This window comes from Apis dorsata, unplaced genomic scaffold (assembly GCF_000469605.1).
Source record: "Apis dorsata unplaced genomic scaffold, Apis dorsata 1.3 scaffold_50, whole genome shotgun sequence".
In the NCBI taxonomy this organism is placed as follows: domain Eukaryota; kingdom Metazoa; phylum Arthropoda; class Insecta; order Hymenoptera; family Apidae; genus Apis; species Apis dorsata.
The window spans coordinates 1,038,644-1,052,072 of NW_006263351.1; the positions used below are offsets into that span (position 1 = coordinate 1,038,644).

The following is a 13,429-nucleotide window of genomic DNA, read 5'->3' on the forward strand; positions in this document are numbered from 1 at the left end:
GGAACCACGGTTGCGTAAAGATAAAGCCGGTGAGATACGCTGCCCTCCTCGATTTAAACGTGCAGAGCGTACGAGGCATCGGGAGAGCTTAACGCCACGTCCAATTTGCATTATCATCCGCCTCCCTTAACGACGAGATGTACAACAATCCCTCTTATTGCTGCACGAGTCTGTTCGAACGGTTCCTCCTCTACGATCGACGCGTGTCACTGATTTTCATTATTTCATATATTCGAATATATATATGTGTGTGTGTGATATTCGATCGTGATTAATCGTTTCTCGAGAGAACTTGGTTTCAGAGAGTAGGTGGTGTAAGTGGGGAGGAGGGGAAGAAGAGTACTTACCGAGGCAAGTTATCGCGTGATCGGCAGGTGGTCGTAGGACGTTCCTAGCCCAGGCTGCCCTCAAGACCTCGAGGGCACAGGGTGGTCCACCGACCATCAGCACGCCGGGTGACACGTGGCCCTTGTACCTGAGTTGCCGGGTTGCGTCCACCAGGGCTGCGTTCCACCAGCATTTCGAGTTCGCCTCCAAGAAACTCTGAAATAAAATTCGAAATAAAATTCGTAGGCCAATCGAAACACAATATTGATCCATAATTTTCTTCTTATTTACTACTAATAAAATATTTTATGTAATATTTTAGGTTTTATTTATAATTTCAACTGTTATGTCTGGATTCTTCTTCTTCTTACGATTATTAAAAAATTCTATTGCAAGTATTGGCTCACCCCTATCAATTTTTCTTTCTGAACTATTTCTCACTCTAGAAATTAGACCATCTGCGCTGAGATTTCTCTTTAATTTTACTCTTGAATGTACTTCCATTCATCCCCTTTCATCATATTTCTTCCCCACGTAACATACGGACCACCCAAAACGCGAGTTTCACAAATTGTCGTTAACATTAATTTGAGAATACATCCTCCATTATCAAAATGACGATCTCACGAAAGATAGAATCTTAGGATTCGTTCTCTAAAATACGATCGTGCGGTTAAGTGTTTATTGCCACAGGGGGAAAAGGGGAGGGTTCACCCTTCTCGAGAACTTTGAGGGCGAAACTGTGCCACCCTCGCAGTTTCCCTTCTCGGTAGTTATAGTTATATATATACAAGCAATGATGGGGTCGAATAGAGCAGACAATGCCCATAGACGAATGACCCCGCAGGATTTTCATCGTCTGTTGCCCTTTTCCTTCCTCTCCCTCACGACAAACCATGAAATTAGACAGAAGTGTGCGAATCGATTGGTCGATTCTCTATGATTCATTGCGGTCTTTCAATGCAGCTGCATTCTCTCCTCCCTCTTACGATGTCCATCTCGATTCTAGATGAGAGGAGTCACGTAAATCATCCAGTATTGTTATTCGAGTTTATTTATTACAGGAAGTTCATTTATGCGAAATCTTGCGAATAAATAATTGGATCCACGTTATAAGTGGAATCATATGTTTATGCTTGTGTTTATGTTTGTGAAAAATTTGAAGATTGTAACAAGAATGTAGAAAGTGTAGTTTTGTTAAGGAAATTTAAAATTTAGGAAATTGAATAAAACAGTCTGAAAACGAATAAAGAAATTATTTGAAAATGTTTGGTATGAAAAATAATCGTATCGAGTTCCGTTACATGCATAAATCGATTATATCTTAAACTTGCCATGTTCTCAACAACACGTTTATGTAAATAGAGTTTTACTTTTTAAGTGGAAGATTCTACAATCGTAAATTAATCGAATCGAAATCAATGTTGCGGATTTTTTGTTTACATAATCATAGAAAGTTGATATTTCCTTATGCAATGTATTATATGTGATACGTTTGAGAATTGCTGAGAGATTCCTTTTTTTTTCTCGGGAAGAACGATTAGAAAATGATGTTTGTTTTTCCATCGTGAACACGGTTATTGCCCTTTCCATTGATCCTAACTCAAGAATACGTTTCTTCCAGTTTATCAGCAAATTGAAACATGTTTGTCGTCGCTTATCTATTTCCTTTGCACTTTCATAAACATTAATCAAATATACTTTTTGATTTTAATGCACTTTCACGAGTTGCAACCTTGTTTAAATTTTATTTGCGATCTCGTTTAATGACAGGATTGACGTATAATTCTGTCACGATCAAGATATAAATCTATACAGTTTCGTTGTAATTGATAAATTATAATTTATCATAAATTGGACAATCGTAAAAATCATCTTGTAAAGATGATTTTAATAAATCATTCGCGTGTACCATAAAAATCTTAAGTTTCATTCTTGAAATATTATAACGTGTATCTATTTTATATACTTTTATATATTTTTTTTTTTCTTACATAAAATAGATTTATAAAAATACAAGATCAAAAGTTTTGCTACAATTTCTCTTGAAAATATTTTTTACAACGTAATAGGTTACTAAAACTTGAACATTTTATAAATTATAAGTTTTTTTACTTATATTGGATAAACGAAAACAATAGTCATGTGAATTATTTAAGAATTGATTTCGTCTAAAGTTTCAAGTATAAAATAAAATTATCCTTTTCATATAACTCAAATCATTGACTTGAATTTGCATAAAATGTTTTTGCGATAGATTGTATGTGATATCGATCATTTATCGTGGCATTTAAAGGTTAGCATTTGTTCTCTCGTTCTATAAAATCGTCTATTTTTAATTGGCACTTTTTAACAATATCCGGTGCCATCGATCTCACGACCACTTTAGCACGGAATACAGTCAAAACGTTTTACCCTCGCGTTTTTTTTCTTTTTTTTTCTGTCATGTTCTCCTCCATAACGCGGACTGTTACTAAAGGACCCTCGGTAGGGACCGGCTCGCTGCACCTGACAGGACATTTTTCACTTGGAGCCCCGATTGAAAGCGTTCTTCTCCCCGAAACGTCACGAATAATCCCACCGTGTATCGACCGTAATGGCACTTGTGCTCTCGAGGCGTGACTTTTTGCTAACGACATCCAATTCGTAACTGGAAAACCGTTTCACCGTTGCGCTCGAAAAATAAAAAATATCTTCCATTAAAATGGTCGCAACTTTCAAGTTTCGAATTAATAGGACAAGTAGAAATAAATTTTGTATCACAGTAATTTCACAATTAGGATAATCTTTAGTTTGTAAAGATTTTTATTTTATTACCATACACAATAACAATATTTTTAAACGAACATCTCAAAAGTAATAATAATAAATTCAAACGTAAAGTTATTATAGATTATTCGTTCTCTTTTCCAATTTTTAACAATTTGATTGAAAGAATTGCAGAATTGCATTAAATTGGCTATTTAGAAAAATTTAATAAAATATATTAAATTACATATCGATTCATATTGTAAAATACTTATACGTGTTATAGAAGTATAATTTAATTAAATTACCTCTTGTAAAATAAAAATCTTAATCGTTCTCTTTTCCAATTTTTAATAATTTGATTGAAAGAATTGCAGAATTGCATTAAATTGGGTATTTAGAAAAATTTAATAAAATATAAATTACATATCGATTCATAAAATATTTTAGTGTATATTTAGTAGATTTTTTTTATTTTTAATTTAATTAAAAATGAATTTATTAATAAAATAAATAGATTAAAAATAATTAGATATATAAAGTAAATTAAAAATTAATTTATAGGTATTATTTGAGGAATGAAATTTCATTAGAAGTAATTTTTAAATACTATATTTGATTTAAAAGATCAACTCTTAAATTTCAGACATCTAATGAAATTTTAAAATATTTTATTATTGTAAAATATTTATATGTGTGTTATAGAAGTATAATTTAATTAAATTACCTCTACTTGTAAAATAAATATCTTAAAAATTATCTATATCTCCGATTCAATTTACAAAATGTCTATCTTTATTTACATGTAAAGAGGGGCTTAATTAATGTGTGGCTTCCTTCGCATTTGCATTATTAAAATGGAAACCGGAATAAGTAATTTACTCGGATTGTCAAGCTCCAGAAACTTTCAGGTTGGCAAGATATCGGTGTTCATCTAAGAAACGGGAAATATTCTTTCAAGTGAGTTTCCAAGTGAATCCACTTTCGAAGTACCTTCACGTAGACAGGAAAGCAGTTATCCTTTATAACAGTTTCGTAAAATATGCCCGAATTTCTCGGCTCCCTAATCGCCACGACTCGAAATTCACGGTACGATCCTCACGTTGGGAATTGCTCAACTGTGCAGGCGCAAAACGAGACCATTGTGTGCCGCTACGATCCAGTACGATATAATTCGTCGAGGCAAGAAGGTTCCATCTGATTTCCTCCTATCCCAGATGAAAATTGCCCTGCACTATCTTATATATACTATGGATTCTTTTCTAAGATTTAGAGATCAATTTTATTCTTTCGTTAATTATTTTTATTTGTTGAATTGAATCATACGTATGATTCCAATTGTAAGAATAATTCTTTCCGCAAAAATAATCGGCTTATTTTTTCTTTTCTTCTATGTTCATTACGTCTGAAACATATATATACACATTTAATACTTGCTCCAGGCAATTGAGAAATAAATACGATTTAATCACTGTTGTTATCATAGAAATTAATAATAAAGAAATATTTTATTTATTCGAAAAATTCTATCTTCAAAGATTCTATCCATATTTAATATTCTTATAACACAAATTATTACGCTTATCAGTATTCCGAATGGAAAGGTTAAAACACCCAGAGAAGTATCAATGATTTAATCTTGATCGTAATCACGCTTACAGAATACGTGTAAAGATCAAAGGTAGAATATTTCATCTTTTATTAACATATTACTTAACACCATGATTTAACGGATTTATTCGTGTCAAGGTGTGTTCGAGGTGTGAAGACAGCAGATAACGCGATTTCTCATGTGCAGTTTCGACCTGTCTCACGGGGATACCGTTTAATCTCCTCCGTTCTTTCGGCAGGTGAAACTTTTTTGATTACGTCAAAGCTTCCTTTCGTCGACAATTCTTGGCTCGTGCCTCTGGGGAACGCGTAACCAACACCACGAACCGCATCGTGTTCTCGCGGAATCCTTCCTCGATTCTTTCCCTCGTAACCTCTTCGTCCAGAAAATTGGAAGATAATTGTCTCAGACACAATGCTCACGATTGAAGAAACATGTAAAACAAAGTATACATTTAATAACTGATAAATGAATCTTTTGTAGATATTTCGATGTTAGTATTATTTTTGGAATCAATTTATTTCTAATAGAATTTTGAAATCACTTTTTAGATCATCCATGGAAAATTTCGTTCACTTCTCTGAGAATATTATTTTATATTTCAATCGATAAATTTCGATTGAAAATCTATAATCTCGTTTATATTCATTCGGGAGAATAGTCTGCGAACAATCGATGGCGCCTGGACGGAGACTTAAAATTCAGAAACTCCATTTTTCTTGGTCCGTTGCACACGAAGAAAGAAAGCGATTTCTTTGCCAAGAATATTATTTTGTTTCTTTACCTTGTGACGCGCGTCATCGCTTTCTTCGAGTGAACGCGATTAACCCCTTAACACTTCATTGTTCTTCGTGGCAAGAAACAGACGCTTTTTCTCATCACAGTCGGAAGAATTTGATTCGATTTTATTTTACAAATTTTTAATTCCTTTCTAAAAAATTATTACACTCTTGATATTTATTCGATACAATTTTTTTTTTTTTTTATTATTTTATTTATTACATTTTTTGCCGAGACTCGCCCATTCTCACGTTTTCCAAGAGGGTAAACCTCTACCACCACTGAGTTCCCATCGCTGTTAACAATCGGTTTTTACAGCATAATCGTGAGAGATCCTTCCGACAAATCGTTCCAAGCACGAGCTATGCGGAAAAGAATTAATTCTCAAGAGCAGGGTCCGTGTCGCATAAATTCGTCGCGATGGAAAAATGCATACGTCTGGGAATGAAGAAAACAGTCGGGGACCGTGTAAACAGTACGTAAATTCGATCATTGTTCTCGTCAAGCAGCCATTACATACGATAACACCCGGCAAAAAGGAAAAAGGAATAAAAAGTACGAAGGAACGCAGCAACTGCAATATACGGGGTGTTCGAACGAGTAATAGATCATTCAATCTGATAATAAGAAGATCTTTTTCTTGGATGAATTACTCTATACTTTTTAAAAAAATAATATTATTATTTTAAACGATTTTTATAAGAATTAGAGATCAATATACAAATATAAGTCTTTCGAATTAATTTTCAATCTCATCTTTCTTATTTAACGATTTATATTATTACATAGATAGCTCGCCATATTTGTATCTTAATTTTAATTCAATCAGTATTTAAAAACATTGCTTGAATATTACATTTTACAAGTTATCAGGACGATTTAATTTTCCTGTTAAATTAAAGCTCTGGTTCCCCTCCTAACCCCTTTATCGCATAACGAGCATGTTTGCATTCCAATTTGTTTGTTTTACTTTTTTCCAGAACGATCCTAGTTAAATTTTTTTACCTATCATGGAAACGTTGGAACACCGTGTATACACTTGGAAACATACACCAAGAGTGAAAAAAAGAAGGGAGAGACGAGGGGAGAGGTTGAGGGCTCTTGCAATGGCGTTGCTAATCGGCTCGCTGTTCCTGTTGCACGTTACGTTTATATTGCTATTTCTTCGCCGGCAATGAACTTGCGGCAATTCACTGTACAGGGTATATACGGTCGTTGGCTGCCCACTAATTATTATGCAATATGCTAGCCATGCTCTCGCGAGCATGCTTATCCTTTTAGAGGCTCGGTTACGAAAGACCGAGTATGGATTCGCGACGAGCCGAAGAAACAGACGGTCGATTATAGATTTGACAATGGCCACTTTTCACTTGGGAATCGTGTTTATGATCGTGAGCGTGAATGATAGTTAGTCGGATCGCCGTAACGTTTTGTATAGGGCGGATAATAGAAAATCGTGAATAACGGATAGATTATAGCAATATGTCGAAGCATGCTGTCAATTTTTTCAAAAACAGGGACACATTCTTTCTTTGAAAAAAAAAATTTCTTTCGTTGTTTATTCGAAACATGGGATTTCATTTCGAGCGAACTCGGTGAAAGTGTAAATTCTTTTCATTATCTGGTAAGAAAAAAATTTTAAAAAAAGTGAAAAGTAAATTCACTTAATTTACAAAATTTATCGAAAAAGTTATTATGATTCGGGGTTATATATATCCTTCTTAGATTTTAGATTTTATTAACTAAATTTGACATGGATTGTCGAGTCGGTTCGATCAATTATCATCGATCGAACGATGACAAGAGAAACTAAAATTGTAAAATTTGATAAATTGTTGACGAGAGTTGCTTTTCCGGCGAAGGAGAGCCAGTCATTTCCTTGAAATCGTTGGAAAGTCGATGGAAAATCGAGATATTTTGCTCTATCGGCTCGCTTGGATACACTTTCAGATCTGATCAGTGTCGAATTTTAATCAATAGCCCTGCTTCCCTCCGATATCTGCGTGGGCACGCACGCGGCTCGCTAACATAAATCACGATAACATAATTTATATGCTAATACCGCGTGCAGCGTGCGCGTTCGCGCGAACGCAATGCGGATCGAGGGGGTACCTAACTGGGTGTAACTACGTACACGACATTGGCGTCGATCTTCCATTATTATCGTTTTATCAACTGGAATCGGTTAATAAATTTTCAAAATAGGAGCTTAATCCTCGTTCTGCTATCATTTTTCATCCTTCAACATTGGATTCTAACATTTTTATATGATGTATCTCTAAATCTAAACATTGTAATTTAAATTTAAATTGGTGAATTTATCGAGAAGGAATTTAACTTAAATGAAAAAAATCGAAAGAAGTTTGATTGATTAGGCTATTATAGTTATAGTTTTATCTTGGTAAAAGTCCTTAAATGTTGTACCATAAATTAACTCTTTCCTTAAATTTAAACCGATAATTTTATTAAGAGATTTTTAAAATTATTATATCATTAAAATTTTGTAATCCTTAATAAATAAAGTTTCAGGAGAATCGTAATTATTCCTAAAAATATATATAAATAAACGTTCTTTGTTAAAATTTAAACCAACGATATTATTCAGAAAAATTTGATTTCAAAATTAAGCAACTTGGTGTAATCTGACGTGTTAATCATGAAAATATTTTGCAATGAGACGCCAATGGGATTGGCGATAATCCTGGTCGTTTTACGTCAACATGAAACTGGGGGATCAGAATTCGAGGAATGGAAAGACACGCACGTTCAGGAGGGATTACTTAATTTTTATACAATTAAATTGGCAAACAAATAAAGGAAAACACTGGCTGAAAGGTGAATGGGCATCCCGCGGATAAACAAGTTCTTGCGTTCAGAGATAAAAGTCGCGTCTGTACACGGCCATATTGATTTACGACAACAGCTACGAGATAGAGACGAGAAGAAGCAAGTGAAAATCTCCTTTCGATATCGTCGAATCTTCTTCTTCTTCTTCTTACTTTTTACTTTTAAAAATAAATAATTTTGAGGCATCATAAAGGCATCATGATCGTTCTCTCACAATTCCTATCTTAGAAAATTCACCTCATCCAGATTTTAAAATCATCACTATATTATTTTTAACTCTTCAAAATTGCTCGAACACTTTATATACAAGTTACAGAATGGTTACGTTTCCTCAAGATCGTTCGATAGGATGATGCATTACACCGAGGAATCTTAATCATTAGAGAAGACTCCACACTCTGCCAACTGCACTCGTGGACCAACCGCCTCCTTTTTCTTAATTAATATCTTTAATCAGGATCACGGATCCACTTTCCCCCTCTGTTTATCGTGGTTGCTTGTAACGGTAAGATTAGAAGCCGGAGTCGATGCACGTGAGACTCGTTGTAGCATGCTCGATCGGAAGCCGGGATAGGCTGAACGGCATATTAAGAAGCGCGTTTGCGATCGCAAGCGCGATTTGATTAATCGCTCTTGGAAAATTGTATGTTTGATGAAGAAATTTGCTTGCCAATTATCCTCCCCTCGCTCGCCATCGCGTTTAGATGGAAAGGGACACGGTGTCTGGAGGGAGGGGAGGCGCGTTTGAAAGTCCTGTTTGAAACGGTCTCCCCGTCTGTTTACCCGGTTTATTTCGCTTTCTTGCGGCCGAGTCTTGAAACGCGGCTCTTCACGGTTCTAATCGTTGGTGGAAAAAGTTGGCGTGAAGTGAAATGCAATAAAAAGGAACGATTTTCCGGGCGATATAAAGCCTTCCCCCTCCCCTTCCTCCCTCATCATTTTTCCCCACCGCGTTTTCGCTGTTATAGAAACGTTCCGTGATTTTACGATCTTCACGGATATATATTCTTCCGATCCGAAGCGCGATATTTATACGTACTTGCGGTTGGGGATCGGTTGCAACGTGTATCCTCAAGAGCATGAAATTCTAGTTAGTCTTATTTCATCCTTGTCGAGAAGAGACGGTCGTAAAGAATGACAAAGTTTGCGCAAAAGGAATAATAATAATAATAAAAGAGGAAAAAGGAAAATCCGAGGATATGAAAAGATTTAAACGCTTGAAGGTTTATTATTGGATGAAATTTCACATCAAAATAAACATTATTTTCATCTTTTTCACGGTTTCAGTTTTTAAAAGTCAATTGTCTTTTGATTGACTCACTGAATAAATAGATCGTGGAGAAAAATGAAAAAATTCAGAATTCGATCGTCTGGAGAGTAACGTAAAAGACAGAAAATAAAGAAAAAAATCCAATTATTCGTAAAAAAGATCCACTGATCCAATAATTCCAAGGGAGAGGATTCTTTTAAGATACGAGGAATCGGATTATCTGTCGAGAATAACAAAGAATAATTATCGTCTTGCTCCAAATGTTTCGACGATCTTCCACGGAAAATGTTTGTCAATCGAAAATATCCAAAGTCTGGACTCCGTTGTGATTCTAAAGAAGTGAATGTAACAAACCGGTATCCTTGGTTACATTGCGGTTATGGGCGGAGAAGGCCGGCACAAAGCACGGTGTTTTTGCGGCGCTGGCAGAAATCGCCATGCGGATGGAAAGTGTCCGCTCGATTGCTGCATCGGCCATCTTCAAGGTAACGTTGGATCAAATGGTATCGTAATAACGGTCGTTTAACGACAGAACTATCCTCGCTATCGATCGACCAGGAAACTGAATTGCAACTCGAAAAAATTCTCCCCTCCCTCGTTTCGAATCGATCTAGGAAAACGAAATTAGATCCAATAATTAGAATCCACGCAGACTAAGGCCAAAGTGTCCTTTTTCATGGTCCGTGCACACCGATGTTACTTATGCAAATTAGGGAACGGTGGACCGTTTTGCGCGGCCTCCGGAACCGAAATCCTCATCGACGTGACCGTACACTCCAGATCTACGAGGAGTGATCGCCTTGGTGGTTGCAGCTGTGAAGCAACACGACCAGACGTAATAACGGTAATACGAAAGGAATACGTTCATTTGCATTTCTTTGAGATCCGTTACCGGGGTTTAGGAAGTATTATGATATCTCGTATTATTATTATTATTATTGAAATTATTCTCTGTGAGTTTATACATTGTTATTCCTTTATTAAACGTATTAACCAAAGAAAATATTGTTATATAATTAATTATTATACATTTTGTCGTAAGATAAATTATATTTCTTCCAAACATACGAAACAAGCTAACAAACTTCAAGTACCTCATATTACATATCCATCCTTCCATCTTCCATCGAAGGACAATTTTTTTTTTATAAACTTCCATTATATTTATTAAATTTAAAATAGAAAATAATTTTGAAGAATGAAAGAATTATGGCATTACGTTTTCTTCAGATATATTCGATAATGAAGACATTAAATTTTTTAATTTTTAATTACTTCTAATTTTTCTATTTTTCGTAATTTTTAAAAAATTTTTCCAGAATTCATTAATTATAATTAAAAAATATGTATATACAAAATTAAAATTTGTTTTACATGAAAATGAGTTTTATTTTCATTGTATTGTTATCCTAGCGACATGAAAGATCGCGAAAAATCCACTCTTTAAAACCGTGTATTTATTTTCTTAATATATAAATATATATATATTATATATACAAAATTGTTAAAATCGATTATTAAAAGTATCTTCCTTAATAAACTCGAGTGAAGAAAGGCAGACGATAAGATCCCAATTATTCGACCTTACATTTCGTTCCACGATATATTGACAATTCTCGACGATGTCGCTTATCCATCCCCCCTTCCCGAATTAAAGAGACGTATCGAAATTTACCGCGCGTCGCATTCCCTCCATCTTCTTCCCCCCGAGGCAAACTTGCGCAAAGCTCGAGATATATGGGGCCCATTGTATTGTTCGCGAGAGGCATTGTTGCTCAAACTGACACCGCGGAGAAGAAGAGCGGGAGGGGAGAGCGGCGTATCAGCACGAGCGGATCCTAAATCGCCTTGGGCCTCCGTGGCCCTCCACGGCCGGTAATCGAGCGCGTTGCTCGAGGAGGTTCTCGCTCGAGGAGGGGACGTCCTTCTTATCTTTATGCATATTTCACGGCGCTTTGCGCGAAGCGAATGCTCACCGCGGAAACGAGGAACTCGGCCGCGGTTGTGCATTGCATCTTTACGACTCGCTTTACGCCGCTTACCAAACCCTTTCCACGGAAAGCAAAACGTGCACGTGCGCGCGCGCGCGCGATCGAACCAGAGTCGTACACGCGTTCTCGAACGGGCGAGATACTTGCTCCACCGGTTGCCGGAGAATACTATTTCCACGATAGACTCCAGGAACTGTGTCTAACGAGGCCCGTTTCTCCGTCCGCAAATTATCGTCTTATCGTTTCCCTTTTTTCCTCACTCGAGATCGTTAAAGAAGATACTTTTAATATTTTTAACAATTGCGTATAATCGTTCGATGAAAGGATGAACATCTTCTTTGAGGGAAGATTTGAAATATTGTAAAAATATTTACAAATTTTGAACTTTGCTCGCGAGGATATTTCTATGGAATTTAATAATTTATTGCTATAAAATTCCACTTCGAATTATTTTAATTCAAAGTAATTGGAGAGTGGAAAGAAAAATAGTTGAAAGGGTTCGTTCTCGAAATAAAAATTAATACTCGTGAAAATGTTGGTACGCGGTGGAAGGTATCGAGCTCCACCTGTCGCAACGCTTCGAAGAAACCCGATCTCCTCCTGCGCTGCCAACTTGATCGCGATGGCAAGATACCAACTTCTCGAAACTCGAAACATCTTTAAATGGAGCGTTAATACAATTTTCACGTGGACGGTTCGGATGGTTGGAGGCCTCTAACCATAGACGGTGCAGCGTATTTCGGATGCGAGGCACAACGTGGAATGTGATCTACGCGCGTCTTGCATGTATAATACGGTATGCGGTATACTGTTGCGCAATGCTTGTGTATACACACAAGTTTGCTCGTAGGTATCAAGGATGACGTGTATCGTCTATCTGTCCGAATTTCACAGTATTATCCTGTTCCTGGTATTAATTTTCGATCGAGCTACCGTTAACCGGATGTTACTCGAATGCATAAACAATGGAGGTTTCGTTATTGCGTAAGTATACGGGTGTTTATCAGCGAATTATGCCCACTCGATATTGTATATCCGCGTGGGATTGTCGATACAAATTTGCATAGATCGATAGAGGTGCTTATCATTGGCTCGTGAAAGCTAACGGTTTCAGAAATTTCTTTTGTCTATTAATAGCCTATAAATGTTGCGTATACGGATGATTATCAAAAAAATTCATAGCGATGGAATTCATAATACTTGGTTCAACATCGAGTATCATTTAACGATAGGTTTGTCTTTTTATTAAAGAAATTTTCCACTTAAATTCTAATATAAATAAAATTTCCATAATGATTTCTAAAGGACGAGAGAATAATTTAATTATTTAATTGAACGCAATGTGCGATAACTTTTAACAGAAATTCACAAAATTTCTCTTGCAACCGTACTGAATTATTCATTAATCGTATTCCAAATTCGAGTGCATTTTCTAGCTTCAAAATTTCTCATCGAAAGGATAAATTGTTACATTCTACTTGCGCTTTCGACCGAGAATTTACTCGAATCTTGTGAATTAAAGTCTAGAGGAAATTCATTTTTCCAACTCGAATACACTTTCTCGATCCTTCCGTCGTGATGTTTATATTAATCCGGTGGTTTTACTCCTATTTACAATCCATTTCCGGTTACGGTGGTAACCAGAGGTAACACGATTCCTCGTTGCATCCAGGGCTGAGATTGCACGTTATCGTTGTGTGTGTGTGTGTGTGTGTGTGTGTGTATGCCCGCTTCAAGATCGTGTTTCACGTTCAAGCGGAAAACGTATCGCAAATATGCGTGTTCCTGGCATAATATCCGCAATAAAACGAAGCAAGGTTTCACTCCCTTCCTTCCTTCCTTCCCCCCCCCCCC

At 36.1% G+C, this 13,429-nt stretch overlaps 1 protein-coding gene across 2 annotated transcripts in view; it reads right to left on the minus strand.

Moving 5' to 3' along the window:
• The window catches only part of LOC102677317 (storkhead-box protein 2), a 61,399-nt gene that overhangs the window by 43,107 nt on the left and 4,863 nt on the right, over positions 1-13,429 (minus strand). For both annotated transcript variants that reach the window (XM_006608891.1, XM_006608890.1), the window contains exon 2: positions 348-543. In XM_006608891.1, coding sequence (XP_006608954.1) covers positions 348-543 — 196 coding nt within the window. The remainder of the gene's footprint in view (positions 1-347; positions 544-13,429) is intronic.